This window comes from Cricetulus griseus, chromosome 10 (assembly GCF_003668045.3).
Source record: "Cricetulus griseus strain 17A/GY chromosome 10, alternate assembly CriGri-PICRH-1.0, whole genome shotgun sequence".
NCBI classification, from domain to species: domain Eukaryota; kingdom Metazoa; phylum Chordata; class Mammalia; order Rodentia; family Cricetidae; genus Cricetulus; species Cricetulus griseus.
The window spans coordinates 21657187-21676089 of record NC_048603.1 but is presented as its reverse complement, the minus strand read 5'-3'; the positions used below and the strand labels follow the sequence as shown (position 1 = coordinate 21676089).

Genomic DNA, 18903 nt, shown 5'->3' with positions numbered 1-18903 from the left:
CACTCTGAACTCGGAAGATCCCTGGAGGAGGCTTGCCTGGCCTCTCACTGCACCAGGGGCCTGGTACAGGGATGTCCTTGCCCCACCCTAGGAAAGAGACTGTTGTCCTATCCTTCCAGCCTATCTTGCTCCAGACAAAAGTGTGTAGACCCCTGCAGTCTAGTCCCCAGGATGGACCACTTGGCTTTGCAGATCACCTCTAAGCTTGCTTGCTTCCTTAACTAACACCCTATTTCAGTGTTTCCCTTCCTTTCTCCCTTTCAGAGATGGGGTCTGGGCTAGCCTAGAACATTGTGTGTAGCCTAGGAGAGCCTCAAACTTGAGGTTCTTCCCCTGCCTCTGGAGGGCTAGGATATGCACGGCACCCAACTCCAAATGCTTACTTTTAATGATCTAACAACAGTTCTATGCTTCAACAAGCTTAGCTCAGTCCCCAAAACATGGCGCCTCTAAGCCACACCCACTGCAGCCCCACTGTTGCTCATACCTTCAGCAGGGTGGTCTTCGTAGGGTCCAACTTGGAGTTGCATTCCACCTAAACAAGGAGGAAGACTAGGTAAGTACTTGACTCAGCCCCAAGTCGACAGATCCCTGTTCTCCCCACCATCTGAAACACCAGCATTCCTTTGGCCATGAAAGAGGTAGGCTTTGGGTTGTTAAACACACGTGGCTTTGGACCCTGGCCCTGTCACAACTAGCTCTGTGACCCGGAGACAAGTCAGGGTACTTCCAGCTCTGTGGAGAACTGCGGAGGCAGAGCCAAGACAGTCTGGACTCTGAGCAACAGCTCATGTCACACATCTCCACAGGTGTGGCGATGCCGAAGAGTAGACATCCTCTGTGTCTCCCCAGAGGGTAAACCGAGGCAGAAAGCTCTGCCTGACCTGACTGCCTGCATCGCTCTTCTGACAAGCAGAAGGAAAGGCCCACCTGCTGGAGACTAAACCATGAAACTAAACCGTAATCCCGTCACATAGATGTGTGCCCATGGAAAGCAGGAGGGACGGGAGGCAGATGGCCAGGCAGCCATGACTGGTGATCACAGTGAGAAGCTGGCCTGAGCTCTGCCTTAAGGCTGCTGTGGCATTTAAACAATGTCCTTATACTGGGAGGGGAAGGCAGGGAGACTCACACAGCACCTGTGGCTGAACTGATACATACCACAGCATCTACAGCAGGAGAGTTGTCCCCAACCACCAGCAGAGCAGGGCACCTGCACAGGACAGGGAAAGAGGAGTCAGCCCAGGACCCATCTCCAGGGTCTTAACACGCCAGCTCCGGGCTGCAGCCGGATTCTAAAAGGCTGTTTAGGTTTCCTGGAACCCGTTGCACCTCTATGGCCCCTACGCTACCATCCTCAGCTTTGAACTTTGAATAAAAACGGACTAGTAAGTTATTCATACCTCCATATAAAATTGCAGCCCAGTGATTACCGTGTCTTAGTGCTTTCATTCCAAAGCACCCTCTGCCTGGGGAAGGAGCAACTGGAATTTTCCAGGAATTAAGATGGACAAAAGCTGGGTGTTGGTGGTGCACTCCTTTAATCCCAGCACTCGGGAGGCAGAGGCAGGCGGATCTCTATGAGTTCGAGGCCAGCCTGGTCTCCAGAGCGAGTGCCAGGATAGGCTCCAAAGCTACACAGAGAAACCCTGTCTCGGAAAATAAAAATGGACAAAAATATGTCTGGCATACATGACAAAGAAAATGACACATGCCAGGTTTACAGTGTGGTGAACACCGGGAACCACAAGAGACACCATTACTGCCAGTGGTGCAGTGTGTTAGAGGCAATATTATGGCTGACTCTCTCATGTCTAGGCTTTGGGAAGCACAGCCTAACTCGGCCATTGGTGTTGAGCATGCCTAACAAGGGCAGCCAGCTTCCTGTTTCAACAGCTCTGGTTGTGATCACATACTCCCTGACCCAGTGTTGACTCCAACTCCACAAGGAGAAGCTCAGCTCAGATGCCTTGGGGAAGACACTCTCTACCAAAGTGTTCCTCCCTAAGGTGGCGTTTCTCACACCCAGCAGCAGCCCAGAGTGCAGCATGGCAGCCTGGCCACACTGGGGAAGGGAGTTACTCACTGCAGGGTGACGGTGTGGGTTCCAGGCATTGGCCGCTCGATCTCCAGGTCTCGCCGGCTGCAGACAACATGTGCATGGTTAGCACGGGCAGACCCGCCCCGGAAGCCACTCCCACCATGCCAGCCCTGGAGGTCCCACCACAGGCCATTCTAGAAGAACGCCCATAGATCATCTTTATGAGATCACGTAGCTCTTACGACCCCATGGACACTCAGCGTCCATCGAAATGTTAAGAGCCAACAGGTCTCATCTGTTTCTAGCAAAACCTTCCTTATTTTGCCTGAAGTTTGTTGTCAGTATTAATAATATATTTCTGCAGGAAAGCAGAACAGGTCCTCACTGGAGGTTCCTGCCTCCTTGTCCCCCTAGCTAGGGCCTGTACCCACCACTGCAAAAGCTCCAGAATGGCCTCCGGGCACCCCTCAGCTCCTTACTGAAGCCCGGCCTCAGCAGCTCTGAAGCCTCAGCACAGGCAGCCATCTCCAAAACTCGAGCCTGCTCTCCATGTCTTCCAAAGCCTGCGCTGGTGTGCCACTCTGCTAGCAGAGATTCAGTGTGGACCTGGTCCCTGCCTGTGAGTGAGCGCCTGACCTCTCTGCCCTCTGAACCTCTGAGACTGAAGCTAGCGTTGCAGAATTCAAATCACATTCAAATCACTTCCTAGCTGTGTGGCCTTGGGAAGAAGTCTAAACCTTTCCGTGCTTCCTCTCCAGGAAAAATGGTCTCAGTAACAGCCCTTTTCCATCGGCTGCTGTGCAAGGCCCAGTTCACACCTGTCCTGTGATTCCCACTGTCCAGCCAGGTATCCCTCTTTCTGGGTACCCGTTTGCATGTTCAGACGGCAGTGAGAATGCCACAGGTCCCCTGCACTGAGATGCTGACGGGACTGTGGAAAGGGCACCAGAATGCTAGGTTCGTTACAAATGCAAACTCACTTCCAGGAGGTTTTAAGTCCTAGGCACTGTCCTAGGTTAGACGTATGCACCCCTGGCCCCTGTGCTGGGAGTGAGGTGCCTCCCACGCTGAGGAGTGCAGGTCCCAGAACCTTGACTGATGCTAATGACCCCGTGTAGCCCCTCCCCCCCAGGGGAGCTCCATTATCCTCAGCTGGGCAGACTCTCTTCCCAGCAGCCTCCAGGGTTCCGCATTCCCGCCTTGTTTCTGTTTCCCAGCTCTGCCCGCAGCAGCTTTTACCCTGAGCCAGCCACGGACACATACTTCAGCTCTCTACCCTGACTGCGCAGCTACCCCCCACTCATGGGGTGCCACAGTCCGGATAGAAGCGTCACTCAGTGCCGAGGGCCAGGCGTTGTCCTCCCGGGCTCCACCCTCCTAACCTACAGCTGCACAGGCCCGGCCTTCGCTTCCACTGCAGGCTGCTGAGGCCCCCAGGTTGACGCGGCCGAGCCCACCCCTGCACAGGGCTCTCACCTGTTGTAGGCGCTGATGAAGAGGTGTAGGTTGCTGGGGTTCATGTCATTGAGGATGTGCTGACGGTACGTGTGCACCACCTCCACGTTGCTGTGAATCTCTTCCTGTGGTGATAGACGGAAGAATGGGGAAGGCTTGTCACCACTCAAGACACAGCGACCGACCGGGAGGGAGAAGGCGGCCGAGGCAGAGACAGCCGTGATCTGGGGACGTGGCACGTCTGTGGTGCCCAGTGCAGACTGCCGAGTGGCTCCTAATGACAGCCAGAAGGAGCCCGCCAGGGAGGCCTAGCTTTCCCTCAGGAGCCTCTGCTGAACTCATGACTCCTGTTTCACGGTAGACCTCAGAGCTACCTGCCCCTGACACTTAGATAGGAAGGGCCCTTTGTCAGCAAGGATGCTAAGCCATGGCAAAGACATCCCGGGGGACAATGGTCTACGGGATCTGATTAAAATAACAGCGCAACTTGGGGACATCAGCCAGCCTCAAGGGACTCGAGGACATTCTGAAATGTGTGATGGTAACCTCAGGTTGCTCTAAGCCATTTCTGTTTACAAGCCCAGAGTGACACCAAAGCAAAGCAGGGTGTTTTCTGCTGCCCTGAAACTCGGGTGGAATCACACTGTCTTCACATTCATTAGCTGGGCAGCAAACATTGCTCCACCCAGTAAGCCGCACATCGAGTCTGGGCAACCAAGGGGTTTTCCAGACACTGGACTTGGATGTGAGCCAAAAGTACATCCTCTCTCGGGGCTGTTGGCTCTGACTGAGGTCAGATCTGTGACCCCAGACAGAGGCAGGGGCCAGGCCTGCCACCGGTAAACTGCAAGGATGCCTGCCCTGCAAACGGGCACAGGTGGATGCTGTAGGCAAACTCACAAGTTCAGATCCCAGTCACGCTTTTCCTGGCTCAGTCTGTTCTGAAATATCGCCCCTCAAAATAGAACTAATGTGTGGTCATAGGGCTCCTGAGCCGATTGTATAGAATGTGTATGGTCACACTCGTATGAAATTCTAAAAAGGGGTGGGTAGAAAAACAGTGTGAATGGCTTGCTGGTGGTGACTCAATATTTCACAATAATTTACAGACCTCAGCCTGGGTCACCCCTTGATTGTATAATGTGAGTACCACCCCCGTGTAGCTCCATGCTGAGTGTCACATGGTTAAATGCTCCGTGCGGGACAGCAGGACACACACACCACTCACCTTGCCGAAGAGGTGAGACACGACCATGTCCGGCAGGGCTTGGGTCCACCCGGAGATCTATGGAGGGCGAACGGAGGAAAATGAACAACTAGGACTCGGTAGCAGAGACAGAAAGTCAGCCTGGGGCCCTGGGGGCAGAGTGACTCCTGGTTCCCTGAGCCTCGCCCAGGTCTCGGGGACAGCCTGGCCAGAGCTTGACTCTGGGATGTGTGCCGTAGGCCAACTGAGTGAAGGCTTGCTCGAGAACTGTTGGGAGAGGGGGAACCCTTAAAAGGTTGAGACCCACAGTAGACCTCCAGGACATGGGAGTAGTTTCTTTTGTTTTTGCCCAGAGCCACAAGGTGGCTAGACTACTGCCAGGACATACTGTCTTATAGGGACCAAGTCCTCTAAACTGGCGAGCCCTCACTTCCTTAACACAAGTCCGTTATCTCAGACATCTTGGATAGCACACATCTGCTGTGTGACAGTTCTGCTCCTGTCTCTGGTCCCCTCCTGAACCTACAGCCCAGGGCAGGCCTGGCCTGGCTTTCCATCCAGTTGCTTCCTTCCTCTTAGAGCCCACAAGGAGGAGGCATATAGCAAGAGGGGTGGAACCACAGTGATAGGGGAGGTCCTTCTGTGTATATGTTTGTCTTATTGGTTGATAAAGCACGGTTGGCCAACAGGGAAGCAAGTTAGGCGGGACTAGGAGAGGAGGATTCTGGGAAATGTAGTAAAGAGGAGTCGCCATGTGATCCCCAGGAATAGAGGACGCATGCCACTGGAGTCCTCGATAAGATAAGTCTTTATAAAATATATAGATTAATGGTTATGGTTGATACTTAAGACAGAGCTAGCAAATAAGAAATCTTAACCACTGGCCAGCAGCATTGTAACTAATAACTGTGTGTTATTTGGGAGCCCTAAAGTGGCAGCGAAACTCAGGTGGCTGGTGGAAAGAGTTATCGTTACACTACAGGCCTGCTAAGCCAAGTTTTTCCTGCCCCCGAGGCTCACCAAGTTCTCGGCACAGAGGCCCCATCACCCCAACGCAGCAGTGATCGATCGATCGCCTTATCCACAGGGCAGGGTCCGCTCAACCCTGACTACCCCTCCCCCCCCCACCATCCCCTAGCTTCTCCCCTCCAGCCCAGTTCCTGGTCTGTGAATTCCTTGAAGTCTCGGAATTCACTAATGACTACCCACACCACCTCCAAAAAACCACGGTAGTATGCAGCTGGTGCTCAATAAATGTTCAGATGGTGGCATAAAATCCAAAGCAACAGGAGCTGTATAAATGCTACATGTACACCATAGGTGCTCTAAAGATAAGGCAGACACCATAGGGATAGCACACTTGGGTAGAGATTGGTAAGCAAGATGAACATTTGACATGGGGCCCTGAACTGGCTTGATGGCTACCCGCAGCTGAGCAGCACTGGATTGGCTAAAGGCCCTGGACCTCAAGTCTCTTGGCTATAACTGGAGGTGTTAAAAACCATGTCATCAGGACGTAGCAAGGCTCCCACAGTAAGGATCTAATAAGGCGGCCAGACATGGCAGGCTCTGACACTCAGGTCCAGCACACCTTAGGCCCTAGATACGCAGGCGGTCCTTCAAGGCCAGAGGGACAGACATGGGAATTCATTAAAACCACAGCGTATCTCAGCCAGTGTCCAGCCCTCCTTGTTTGGCTCAGAACAGCTGGACAGCAGCCAAGTGGGCCCAAATGGAATGTCCCTTTCTTGACTGGAAAATAAACTAAAAACCAGGGAGGGTGCTTTGCTCCTGGCTGTCCTACAGGCTCTCGATGCTTTAGGAAGAACCACAAAACCTGGCAGACAGGAAGGCAGAGAGCATGGCTCATGCCCTCTTCCTCAACAGCTGCCCAAACTAACAAAACCCCCATTCCAATGAGAGACCAATCGCTCCAGCCTGAGAGGCTTGGTCCCACCCTGATCGGAAGTTTCTCCTTACCCTTGGAGATCCCTGGGGACTTTACAGAAAAAAATAAAGCAAACACAAATTAAAAAACAAACAAACAAACAAACAAAAACAAAAACCCCAAGAGGGACTCTTGGGACAGCAACCAGGGCAGAGTGACTTAGACCTGAGCAGCAAATGATTGCTAGCCAAAACAGGGCGGAGGAAGGTTACTCTCTTGGGCAGGAGGGAAAGTGGAAGAGTGGAGCCAAGGCGGCACCCCCTTGGGGGGAGGCTGGGACCCCACCCACCTGCCTGCCCACCCTGCCCAGCCTACCTTGGAGGCCGCCCAGTCCATCCAGCCTTCTGCACAGGGATTCACATTCATAAGCACGAGGCCTTCCACCATCTCAGGGTTGTTGAGCTGTAATCAGAGACACAGCGTGAGACACAATCGCGAGACAAACAAACACAGAGGCCTTCAAGCCAACAACAGTGGAAGCCTGTAGCACGTGGGAACTGCTCCCTGGCATAGTCAGTGCAGAGCTGAGATTCTAGCCTAGTTGGAAGTGGATCGGGTCCTCCCAAGGAGGAAGAAGCCACAGAAGAATACATTCACACTTTGGGGACCTGCCCTCATGTCCCCAGCCTCAGCTTCGCCAGATGCCCAGACACATCAAAGTGAGGAGGGCGCGGAAATGCACTGTGGCTCTGTTACCTGCAATGCCTGTGTATTTAGGACACCAAGGCCATGCCAGCCAGCATCTACTTGAAGCTGGTGCCCAAGCTAACTTCAAGGCGCTGCACTTAGCAGGCATTGAAACACCCTGAGTTGAGGGACAAGAGCCACTTAAAGGTAACCGGCAAAGACAAGAAGGACACCCACAGTGTTGCAGTGGGCACTGTCATGTGCGTATGCGTGTCTCATTTTTATTTAGACTCCCATCAGGATCGCAGAGGACCTGGGTCACAAAACTCTGCAGGATCTGAGGATGTGGAGTCGGAAGCCATCTGCATTTCCTACTCAGGGGACAAGGCCCGTGACCAAAACCCTGTCACACTGTGGCATTTCAGCTGTTAGTGTGAATGGACAAGCACAGATACCAATACGGCTCACGCCACAAGTGGCCCCGGTGGCTCTCCCTTGGGGAATGGAAGTATAGCTCATTTCTTTTCCTGTTTGGGCTTTTTGATATTTTTCAAATTTTATGTATGTATTTATTTATTTATCTGTGTCTCTCTGTGTGTCACATACATGAGTGTGCAAGTACACACACCCAGCACAACCATGCAGAAGGCAGGGCAAGGCACGGGCGTTTATCTCTGTTGCTCTCTCTTGAGCTGTGTTCCCTTGAGACAGGGTCTCTCATCAAATAGGAAGCTCTCCTTTTAGGCTAGCCTAGCCTCTCCAGGGTCTCTACCTAACTCCGCCCCAGGCTCATGCTGAGGTTACAGGTACCTGCAGCCATGCCTATCTTCCACGTGGGTTCTGGGGATTCGAACTCCGGTCCTCAAGTCTCTGTGCCTGCATAGCTCCTACTGAGCTTGCTCCCCAGCCCCTAAATAATTTTTTCCTCAATGTGGTCTTACAAACTGTAGAAGAACTTACTGCAAATCGGGTCAGGATGTAGGCGCCAGCTCCTGTCCCCATGCCGATGACACTCTTGAGCCTGGAAGCCAAATGAACCATCACATCACTAAAGGGAAATGTGATGGAGCCCCTGCCTGCCCCAATAAACTCCCCTCACTTACTCCTAAGAGCTCCACCCCTTAGATATCTTTGCTGAGGAATGCCCACAAGCTTTCCCATGCCATGAGAGGCAGGCTGCCCTCATGTGCCCTCCAAGTCCAGAGCTGTGACCTTGGGAGCCTCATCCCTCCTTTTCCCTTTGCTGCAGCCAGCCAAGGCTCTGAGATGCCTAGCATTTCTAGGAAGGCCCATTCAGAAGCTGCCTCACCCCAATCCCAAGCTTTATTCTGGTCTCCAAAACTTGGACTGAGAACAAACTGGGCCAGAACCATGGGGTTTAACCCTAGGAGAAGCTGCGGTGAGAGAGAAAGGGGAGCCTGCAAGGCAGGATGAAAAGCGTCTGGAGAGAGAAGCCAAGCTCCCAGGGAACACTATTCCAGGAATATGCCATGGGACCAGAAGGCGAGGACAGGGTGGGCATTGGGGCCACTCAAGAAGCAAGGCTGCAGTCAGCGGGACACAGATGATGAGCTGGGTGTTAACAGTGGGTCCAGGCTGCTGCAAGCTCCCTTCCAGACTCATCTGAGATCATCTTAGTGGTCATGCCAAGGAAGAGAAGGGGGCTGGCAGTTGCCCTTAACAACCTTAGAAGAATGGGTCCCTTGCTCTTACCCAAACTGGTGAAGGACTCCAGGAAGCATTTCAGCCAGCTGATCCATGGAGGGGTACATGTACCTGTGGGGGACATGGGAAGGCAGATCTTGAGAAATCAGACCCTCAAAGAAAACAAGTCATCCATACCAGGACATTCTGGAAGCCCAACACCAGCTGGCCCCTCCACGGAGCAACACAGATGCAACATTGGCACCCCTCAGCATCCACTCTCTGAGGACACCCCACCATAACCCTGCTTCCTCTGCCCTGGCACTATAGTCTTGTCAGCTACTCAGGAGCCACTTGACTCAGAAGGTGGCTAGCAGGAAGAGCTATTCTATCTCTGGCTTTGGGGGTAAGAAATAAAAAGAAAGAAAGAAAAGAAAAAGAGAGAAAGAGTAAATCTAGTATTTACCATGGCTAATTTTTATTTTACATTGATTGACAATTCCCACCCCACCTACACACACCCCCACCTGCTCCTGGGGTGGGGAGGCTCTGCTCTTACCCCGCTGGGAAGGACGGGGCACCATCCTGTTGGCCAGGGGCATCCACATGGCAGACAGCAAAATGTTGTGTGATCTCCTGCATGTCCTCGGAGTTGAAGAGCGGGTTGTAGCAGGTCTTGTCTGCAGGACATGAGAAAGGAGTGAGGAGAGTGGGCTGGCAGCAAACCACACTCATTTATTCCACCACTTAGGAGCAGCAGCAGCAGCAGCAGTAGCAGGGAAGAGCTCCCAGAAGAGTGCATCTCTGTGAGTTCGAGGTAACCTGGTCTACACACAGAGCGTTGTAGACCAGTTACATTAGACAGTTTCACGTAGTGAAATCTTACCTCCCAAGAAAGAGTACAAGTCTGCCCACCCTACCCGCAGACCTCCCTCTGGTGACAGGTGGCAGGAAGAAGTCAGAGCTAAGATCTGGTACAGGGTGGAACTGGTCCCTAAGCTCCTTGAAATCTCCCCTCTCTGGCATATCACCAAGGGGCTAGTACAATAATGAGCCTCCCACTTGCTAAGGGCTGAAGCAAAAATAGCCAACTGTTTAGTTGAGGCTGTCCTTGAACTCCTCATCTTCTTACCTTTCCCCACGAAGGTTAGGATTAGAGAAGGGCGCACCACTACCACCGTGCCTGGCTTTGTTTTCTGTAGCTCAGGCTGACCTGTAACTTACTAAGTAGTCTAGGTTAGTGAGTCTCCAACTCACAGAGATCCCCTGGCCTCAGCTTCCCAAATGCTGGGATGACAACTATAGACCATCAAGCCTGTCTTACTTCCTGTCATCTTAAAAATCCAATGTGTCAACATTCACTACAACACTGTGTATAACACAGTAAGTCCAGTGAACCCAAATATCCACCCTGGGGCTTGGTGGTTTAAATAAAAATGGCCCCCTGCAGTATTTGAATGCCTAGTCTTCAGGGAATGGTACTGATGATTAGATTAGATTGGATTAGATTAGATTAGATTGACTGGGAATGGCCTTGTTGCAGTGGGTGTGTCCTTGCTGGAAACAGTGTGTCACTGTGGGTGGGCTTTGATGTTTCAAAAGCCCAAGTTGGGCTGAAGAAATGATTCAGTGGTTAAGAGCAGTCACTGGCTGCTCTTCCAGAGGACCCTGGTTCAATTCCCAGCACCCACATGGCTGCTCACAAAAGCCCGTGGCAGCCCAAGTCTCTCTCTCTCTCTCTGCTTGCAGATTAGGGAGTAGCTCTCAGCTACTTCTCCAGCACCACACCTGCCTGCCTCCATGCTCTATGCCATGACCAAACGTCTAAAACTGTAAGCAAGTCCCCAAGTAGTTGCCTTGCTCATGGTGTCTCTTCATAGCAACTGAACAGTGACTAAGACAGACGTTGGCACTGGGGGAGTGGCGTATTGCTATGACAGGCCTGACCATGAGATTTGTTGGAGAAATAAGTGTGGTTTCCACTCAGTAGGCGTGAGTGAAATACTACTAAAGGCTACCCACACACAGAAATCTTGAAGACCTGGACAAAGCCAGGTATGAACCAATCATGAAGGACCACACTGGAGGGAGTGTGCTTAGGAGAGTCTTAGAGACATACGGAAGGAGAAGGGCATCCTCAGAGGGCTGAGAAGCTTGCAAGATTAAGGACAATGGAGAAAGGGGACAAGACTTCTTGATAGAGTGACTACAGAATCCTAGGGCTGGCTGTGCTGCTGACTACACACCTCTGTGGTGATATCAAAGGCTGTTTGTGGCACTTAATTCTTAAGTCACTGTAACAGGTCGTTAGGTAGCATAGGTACTTGCTTCCTGTCCACAGAGCATCCAGCACTAGAAGCACTGGGCCACTGTGTGGCCACTGGGCCACACAATGTGATTCATGTTTTTCCAGTCTGAAGCAGGAGTCCCTTCTGGAGTCACAAAAACCAGAAGAGCGGCTGTCTTCCACTAGCCATCCCCAGCTGGCACTCCCTCCAGCCCCAAGTGACCCGGCTCTCCAAACTCACGGTTCATGCCGATGTCGTGGTAAGTGAGGATGACTGGACGATTGCCCTTGGGGGTCCCACACAGTGTGACATGCAGGGAGCCATGTAGGGTTTCAATGTCCTGTTCCTGAGGAGAGATCACAGACAGAGCCCTGTCACCTGGGATTCACCTGCCAGGTCCCCAGTCGTATTCTGAGGATGCCCCAAGTACACACCTCCTTTGGTCCCTCAAACAGGTGTTTGAGGTCAAAAAGAGGGAGGGAGGGGAGGAAGGCAGAGCAAAGCTGTGCCAGGAGGCAGAAGACAGGGCCCTGGCAGGTCGTGCACTACGTTCCAGGGACAAGTGGCCCCAGCCATACTCCCTGAAAAGGACTTTGTTTTCTGTATCTGGCTTGAGCTTCCTGATTCCCTACACCTGTTCCTCACCTAACCTATGGGTAATAATTATTTGCTTATTTGCGGCTTCCTGGAAGTCACTCCCCATTTCAAAGGACAACCCCTGTTTCCTGTGGGGGCACACAATGTGGTATTTTGAGTAAGAATGGCCCCGTAGGCTCATATATTTAAAAGCTTAAGCAGCAGGGAATGGAACCCTTTGATGGGAAATTAGGAATTTAGGAGGCATGAGCTTGTTGGAAAGTGTGTCTCTGGAGGTGGGCTTTGGGGGTCTCAAAAGCCCACTCCTGGCCCAGTGTTTTTCTTTCTTTCTCTTGGTCCCTTGGCCTGCGGGTCAGGATATAGTCCTCAGCCACTGCTCCGGCACCATGTGTACTGCCATAATAACGGACTAAGCCTCTGAAACCGTAAGCAAGCCCCAATTACATGTTTGTGTTTTGTCTTGCTAATAGAAGTTGACTTGGTCATGGTGTCTCTTCACAGCAAAATAAGACTAAGACACCACACACACACACACACACACACACACACACAGTGAGAGAGAGAGAGAGAGAGAGAGAGAGAGAGAGAGAGAGAGAGAGAGAGAAGAGAGAGAGAGAGAGAGAGAGAGCACCCCTTGGCTCCAGTATCTGTTGGTGTTCACTCTTCCTGTTTCACAGGCTGAGTCAACTCCCACATGGCACCTGTCATGCTAGAGCAGGTGACACCAAGCAGAGCTAACCTCACTCACTGTGGAAATAGACCAGGCTTGACCTGGCAAAGCCTACCTAGCAGCTAGTGTATTATCACAGGGCAAGGGTTTGCCTGAACTAAACCATCATCCCCAGGATGGTAAAGGCAGAAAGAAGGTAGAAGTCTCAATGGCATCCACCTCCTGGGACTGTTCGAGTCCTGGGCTAACAACCTTCCTTTCTGGAATGACCAGAGAACCTGAAATGATCCACCTGAATCTCTCTCCTCTCTCTCTCTCTCTCTCTCTCTCTCTCTCTCTCTCTCGTGTTCCACTCGGAGGCCATTTCTTAGTAATCCACAGTCCTCACCATGCACCCTCATGAGAGTAAGGAACGTGTTTATCTTTCTTCTGCCCCTAAAAAGACAGGCTTCATCTTAGTTCCAAGCCCTCATCTCCCTGTGATGAGGCTGGTTTGCCCTGCCATTGTCATCTGAAACTCCCACATAGATGACTGTGACCCTGCCTTTGCCCCATGCTGTCTGTCTACTTTGCTGTCAGTCAAGGTTTCTAAGGACCCAAGACACATCTCAGGGGAGTGAATTTCCTCGTCTGAGAGCACCAGCTTCCTCCTCTGATGTGGTTGGCTCTTGGCTGCCCTTCCCAGGTCAGCTGGGGACACTGAGGCCTTCCTTGTAAGCTGGATCATTTCTCTCCAGATCATCTCTGGCAAGAGCCGGGCAGTGTTATGTGACACCTGCATCCACACCTGGTGGTCAGAGGCAGGTGCCCCAGTCAACCAACTGTGTTTCCCTGAATCATTTTTTTTATTTTTTGGTTTTTTGAGACAGGGTTTCTCTGTGTAGCTTTGGAGCCTATCCTGGCACTCGCTCTGGTGACCAGGCTGGCCTCGAACTCAGAGATCCGCCTGCCTCTGCCTCCCGAGTGCTGGGATTAAAGGCGTGCACCATCAATGCTCAGCTCCCTGAATCTGTCACTCCATACAGTCACACAGGCTGGAAATACCAGAGCCCACTGGCACCGCAGAAGGTCACGATGGATCAGCTTGCAGCAAATGTGAGGTTAAAGTAGGACACCCGGCACCAACCTTCTCCCAGAATCTAGGACCCATACAAGTCTCTTGAGACAGGAGTGGCACCCACGGAGGAGAAGGCATGGGGAAGACACGCACTCGGGAGCTGTGGTCTGGGAAGTCACTCTCGCCTGTCTTGGGAGCGGTCTCCTTCCTGTGAGACTTTGGGTGACCAGAATAAGGCTGTGAAGCCCATGGGGACAGGGATTCCACGACAGGGGCACTATTGCAGCACAAACAGACGTTCAGCATACGCAACAGAGAGCATGTGTGACTGGTACAGCAGAGCCCACGCCTGTATTAAAATAGCAGCTCTCACGTTTGTGGCAGTACAGCAAATGCACCTGGGTGAACTTGTACATCCGAGCACACGGATGGACAAGGACAGCAGCAAGCACACGTGTATGACTAAGGCGGTACACGCAGGAGCACTGCATTGGCAGGTAAAGCAGCGCACACAAACATACACTATCACAACAGCGTCCGTGGACATGGGTGTGCTCGTTTTGAGTAGAGCAGAGCACGCTTGTGTCCTAATATACAATACACACGATGTCTGTGAATAGCAGTGCACATGGGTGTGATCTAGCACACGGATTCACGGGTACGAAACAGAAAGAATGAGCCCTCGTTCCCGAATCCCACCTCCAGGGAATGGTGCCTGATCGCGGTTTTCTCCTTTTGCTGCTGGCACACACTGGAGCTGGAATCCAGGGCCTGGCACCCACTAGGCGAGTGTTCTATGACCGAGCTACATTCCCAGCACCCAGTGTGCCATCTCACCGAGGCCCCACCCTGGCTGCTTACGGCCACGCACACCTACAACCCCATCCCTGAAGAGGGTAAGACAGGAAGATGGTGACTTTGAAGACAGCCTGGGCTACAAATTGTCTCAAACACACATGAGCACACGCACACTGATGAGCTGTAGCTCTGTCCCCACCAAGGCACAGAGAGAGATGCAGGGGGGGAGCTAACCCTGGAGAAGCTCAGAGCCCCTCACCCCCTCACCCCACTCTATGGAATAAGAATTTGAACCTGTGTCTTTGAGGAAGGATACTGCAAGCACAGGCAGGCATTGGTACAGGTGCAGGCAGGCAGCAGGAGACACATTCAGGCATAGGTAGGCACTGACAGGCACAGGCAGACACAGCCAGGTACAGGCAGACATAGCTAGGTACAAGCAGACACAGCCAGGTACAGACAGACATAGCCAGGTACCAGGAGACACAGTCAGGCATCAGGAGACACATTCAGGCTTAGGTAGGCACTGGCAGGCACAGGCAGACACAGCCAGGTACAGGCAGACACAGTCAGGCATCAGGAGACACATTCAGGCATAGGTAGGCACTGACAGGTGCAGGCAGGGACACTTAGCTCCAGCACAGAGTCTTCTGGGCCATATGCCTTATTTTTCCCACAAACAAGTCCCCCGCCCTTGGGAACACAAAACCCAGCCCTGCCTCCCTCTCCGCTTCCCCTTCAGTGGAAGCAGGCTCAGCACTGCTTTCTTGCCCAAAGCAAGCTCTGGAAAAATCCATAGGACGGGAGCAACAGTGCAGCCCCGTGGGACTCGGGTCATCTGCTGACCCTGAAGCCACCAGGGAAACAATGGTACATTGTGGGGCCACATTCTTTATTGTCTTCGGGGCCAACCCACATGGCTCCTTCTAAAAATAGCCCAAGCCAGTCTCCCTGTGGTTGCTACCCTTCAAACCCTTGTCCCATTTGACAAAACTTCAGGCCCTCACATCTACGAAGGGAGAGCATGTCCCCAACCCAGGAGCCCCGGCAGCAAGGCAGAGGGGATCACAGCCAGGCAGAGGGGATCCTCAGCACCCCACTGCCACTGAGACCAGCCTTAGGGGTGGAGCTGCACATCTGACTCACCTCTTTAGAAACCTTACAAGTTGTAATTATAACTCGAAGGGGTCACCCCTCCACTCAAGAAAGAAATACTACCCTTTGTGATTTCCTCTTCGACACGGACCCTTCCTGTGCACAGCAAGGCTCGGGGCTGCAAGGACATCAGAACTGTGTGTTGCTTTAGCTGTCTGTGTCATCAGGGGACACTTCTGGCTGGCATGCTGTGGGAACCTGCCTCTTGCTCTTCTGCCGCCGTTAGAGACTTACAACACTCTTAATGCTACAGCAAGGCAGAGGCAGAGACCCAGCTCAGAGGTCACACAACCAGGACAGGAGGAGACAAATCCCATCTCTCACTTGCCCTGAAAAGTCTAGAAACTATTTTTCCTAGGGGTGAGGGACATACCTATCCTCAACACTCATGTCCACACTGCAGGACATACTCCTGTCCACACTGCAGGAGGCACACCTATCCACAACACACCTGTCCTCACTGCAGGACACACAGACTAGACACTTAAGAGTTCAATGGCCCAGCAAAGAGACATGCTCTTGCCCCAGTCTATACTTCCTGCAAGTAGGGAACAGCACTTGGGGACACCTCCAGAGAAACATCCCTCTGGCTGCCAGATCTGGCCTGAGAGTGTGAACACTGCAACAAACTCTTCTTCTGGAGGCCTGAGATAGAGAGTGTCTGACCTATGTGAGAACCCCAGCTTCGCACCAACTCCTATGCCCAGCAAATCTCTCCTTTTCCCTATCACTTCTGAGTCCAAGCATGGTCAGGAAACACAGCTCTTGCAGAAGAAAGGCCAGCAGGACTCTCTGGGTTTCCTGGAGACTTTTAAAGCAAACAGATCAACACTGGAACACTTTATCTTTCTCTCTTTCACCTGTTTCCTAACTGGAACACTCACAGGATGCTCAAGGATTCAGCAACTTATGTTATAATGTCAGGAGGCACATGCTTGTAATGATTGAGCAGGGAGACGGAAGGAACCTGGGGCTGAGTGACATACATCTCCTGCTGGTTATAGACAGCGCAACCATGGTAGTTTGGGAACTGTGATTCGAGAGATACTCATCCTAGTATAAGTGTGTCCATTGTGTGCCACTACTAGAAGCTATCAGCCAAATCTGAGAGTCGTAAGCCTGGGGTTGCTCTGGTTTCATTTCTGCTGTGACAATTACCAGAAGCAGTTTAGCAAGGGAAGGGTGTATTTCAGTTTACAATTCCACGTCATTGAGGAAGTCAAGGCAGAAACTTGAACGCAGGCCTTTTTGCTATTCCACACCATGCTTCCTCCAAGAAACTTGGGCCACAGCCAAAAGAGGTATGGCAGGAATCACAGAGGATACTGCCTGCCATCTGGCCAGCAGGTTTGCACTTAGCTTTCTTACATACCTGCCTAGGGAATGGTGCCACCCACTATACAATGGACTCTCCTATGTCAATCAACAACCGAGACAATCCCCCACAGACATGATCATAGGGTAGTGTGATCCAGGCAATGAGATTCTCTTCCTAGATAGTTGACAGTTAAAGGTCAGACTTGTCACCACAACTAAGACCCCAAAGTGCTTTTCACATTGCTACCTCTCTCCATGTTGGTTGTTACAGCAACTGTGGGAGGGGTGATTACGATGGAGACAGAATGGCTTGAGTCACTGGCTGGATAATCTAGAGCTCTAGAAGACAGCAGCTGCTACAGCTGCCATAATCTCACTCTTCCCCGAAGGACCTGGGCAGAGACTAGAGGATGGCATGCTCCCAGATTCTAAGGCAGGTAGTGGTATGGGCCACCCCTCCCCCAGGCCAGTGGGGACACTGGGAGATGAGACTACAAGGGCTCAAGGCTCCAACACCTTTTGTATCACCATTCCACTAAGACAGAAGAAAAGCTGTTTTGGCTTTGGGTCAGCCCAAGTCACAGTGGAAAGCCAGAGTCTCCAAGGAAGGCAGACAGGGAAAGACTGTTCCTGGGACAGGAAAAAAAGAAAGAGGGGCGACCAGCTGGTACCCACAATACAGTGGGGAAGCACCGTGGTCTGTGCCTAGGATCAAGATATATGGATAGAAGGCTGGCCATGCCCTTTGTGGCAGTGACCCCTGCCTCCATGTTTCATGGATTAGCACTAAGCCCTGGTGAAGAGAAGAAGGCCTTCTGTCCACAGCACTCTGGTTACCACATGAAGGTCTATCTGCGTCAGCCTGACGGAGCCTGGCCTGGGGCAGACATGTCAGCACAGTTCTAAGGCCCAGCCTAGACAGCTTTCCTTTGCTGGTCCAGGGGGCTGTTGCTAGGAAACCCCAGAGCAGGCAGCTGGCGTGTCACATCCATCCAGATGTGCACCCCACCCCTGCCATCTGCCAAAGGGGTTTCTGAGACTCAGAAGCTTTGCTGGGAAGTGAGGCAGGGGGACTGAGGACTCCACCTTCTTCCTGCCCCCTCTAGCCATGGGGAATGAAAAGAAGAAACAAAAATGTATAGAGAAAGAACATAGTGCAAGATGGCTGCTTGTTGGAGTTTCCCATGAGCTAATGGGCTTGCAACAGAAGAGCAAACACACAGCCTCCAGCCTGGCTTGCTCCAGTGAGACAAGGAGCTGCAGGAAGTAGGAACTGAGCACAGGAGCCCCTGAGGCCAGACACACTGTCTGGCCTTCTACCCTCCAGCAGGCCCTCAAGGGAACAGCTGCTCATTTTCCAGAGAGCTCTGGGTGCCCTAACATATTCCCATGGAAACAAAATTGAATGAAGCCATTTGAACAAGCACAGGGTCTAGGTAGAAGGCTGAAGACCTAACAGCAAAAGCCAGCCAACCAGCTTGGAGCCAGAAGTGACAGAGTAGGAAAAGAGTGGACATGAGCACTACCCCCTCCACACACACACACACACACACACACACACACACACACACACACACACCACTACTTGCAGAGAAGACTCTGGCTCTGGATGCAGAAACTGAGACAGCATCAATACCCATCTCATCATCATGAGACTTCCCCAGAGTGTATCTTAGATGTTAACACTAGGCAAGTAGGGGCATTGCCCTTACCAGGCTGTCATGAGACTCACATGTGGCCATTTGTGGAGAGCACAGAGCAGTTTCCAGAATCCACTTCCAACTTTATAACCTTCCTGTGTTTACAGGAGTCAACCTACACTTAAACTTGGAGCTATCCTGACAATACCCCTGGACATCTTCACACAGATCTCTCTGCAAAGATAGGTAACACTGTGTGACCTGGTAAGGAATCCCCGGGATATCCAATAGCTTAGACAGACACATCTGGAGCACTAGGGCAGGGCTGGACCATCTCAACGGCATCTGCCAGTTTTGATCATCTTGAATTCCAGAATTGTAGTCAAAGGAAATAAGCTCAAATCCCACACACTCCCAAAACCCCCACCTCGTCAAATTTATAGGCAGAGCCATCATCCT

At 52.0% G+C, this 18903-nt stretch overlaps 1 protein-coding gene across 1 annotated transcript in view; it reads right to left on the bottom strand.

Annotated features, from left to right (window-relative positions):
• Ndrg1 (N-myc downstream regulated 1) overlaps positions 1-18903 on the bottom strand; it is a 40824-nt gene that overhangs the window by 6466 nt on the left and 15455 nt on the right. The window contains exons 4-13 of the mRNA XM_027431706.2: positions 11451-11556; positions 9482-9602; positions 8992-9054; positions 8239-8299; positions 6967-7053; positions 4725-4781; positions 3518-3621; positions 2087-2143; positions 1162-1213; positions 488-535 (exon numbers count right to left, since the gene is read on the bottom strand). Coding sequence (XP_027287507.1) covers positions 488-535; positions 1162-1213; positions 2087-2143; positions 3518-3621; positions 4725-4781; positions 6967-7053; positions 8239-8299; positions 8992-9054; positions 9482-9602; positions 11451-11556 — 756 coding nt within the window. The remainder of the gene's footprint in view (positions 1-487; positions 536-1161; positions 1214-2086; positions 2144-3517; positions 3622-4724; positions 4782-6966; positions 7054-8238; positions 8300-8991; positions 9055-9481; positions 9603-11450; positions 11557-18903) is intronic.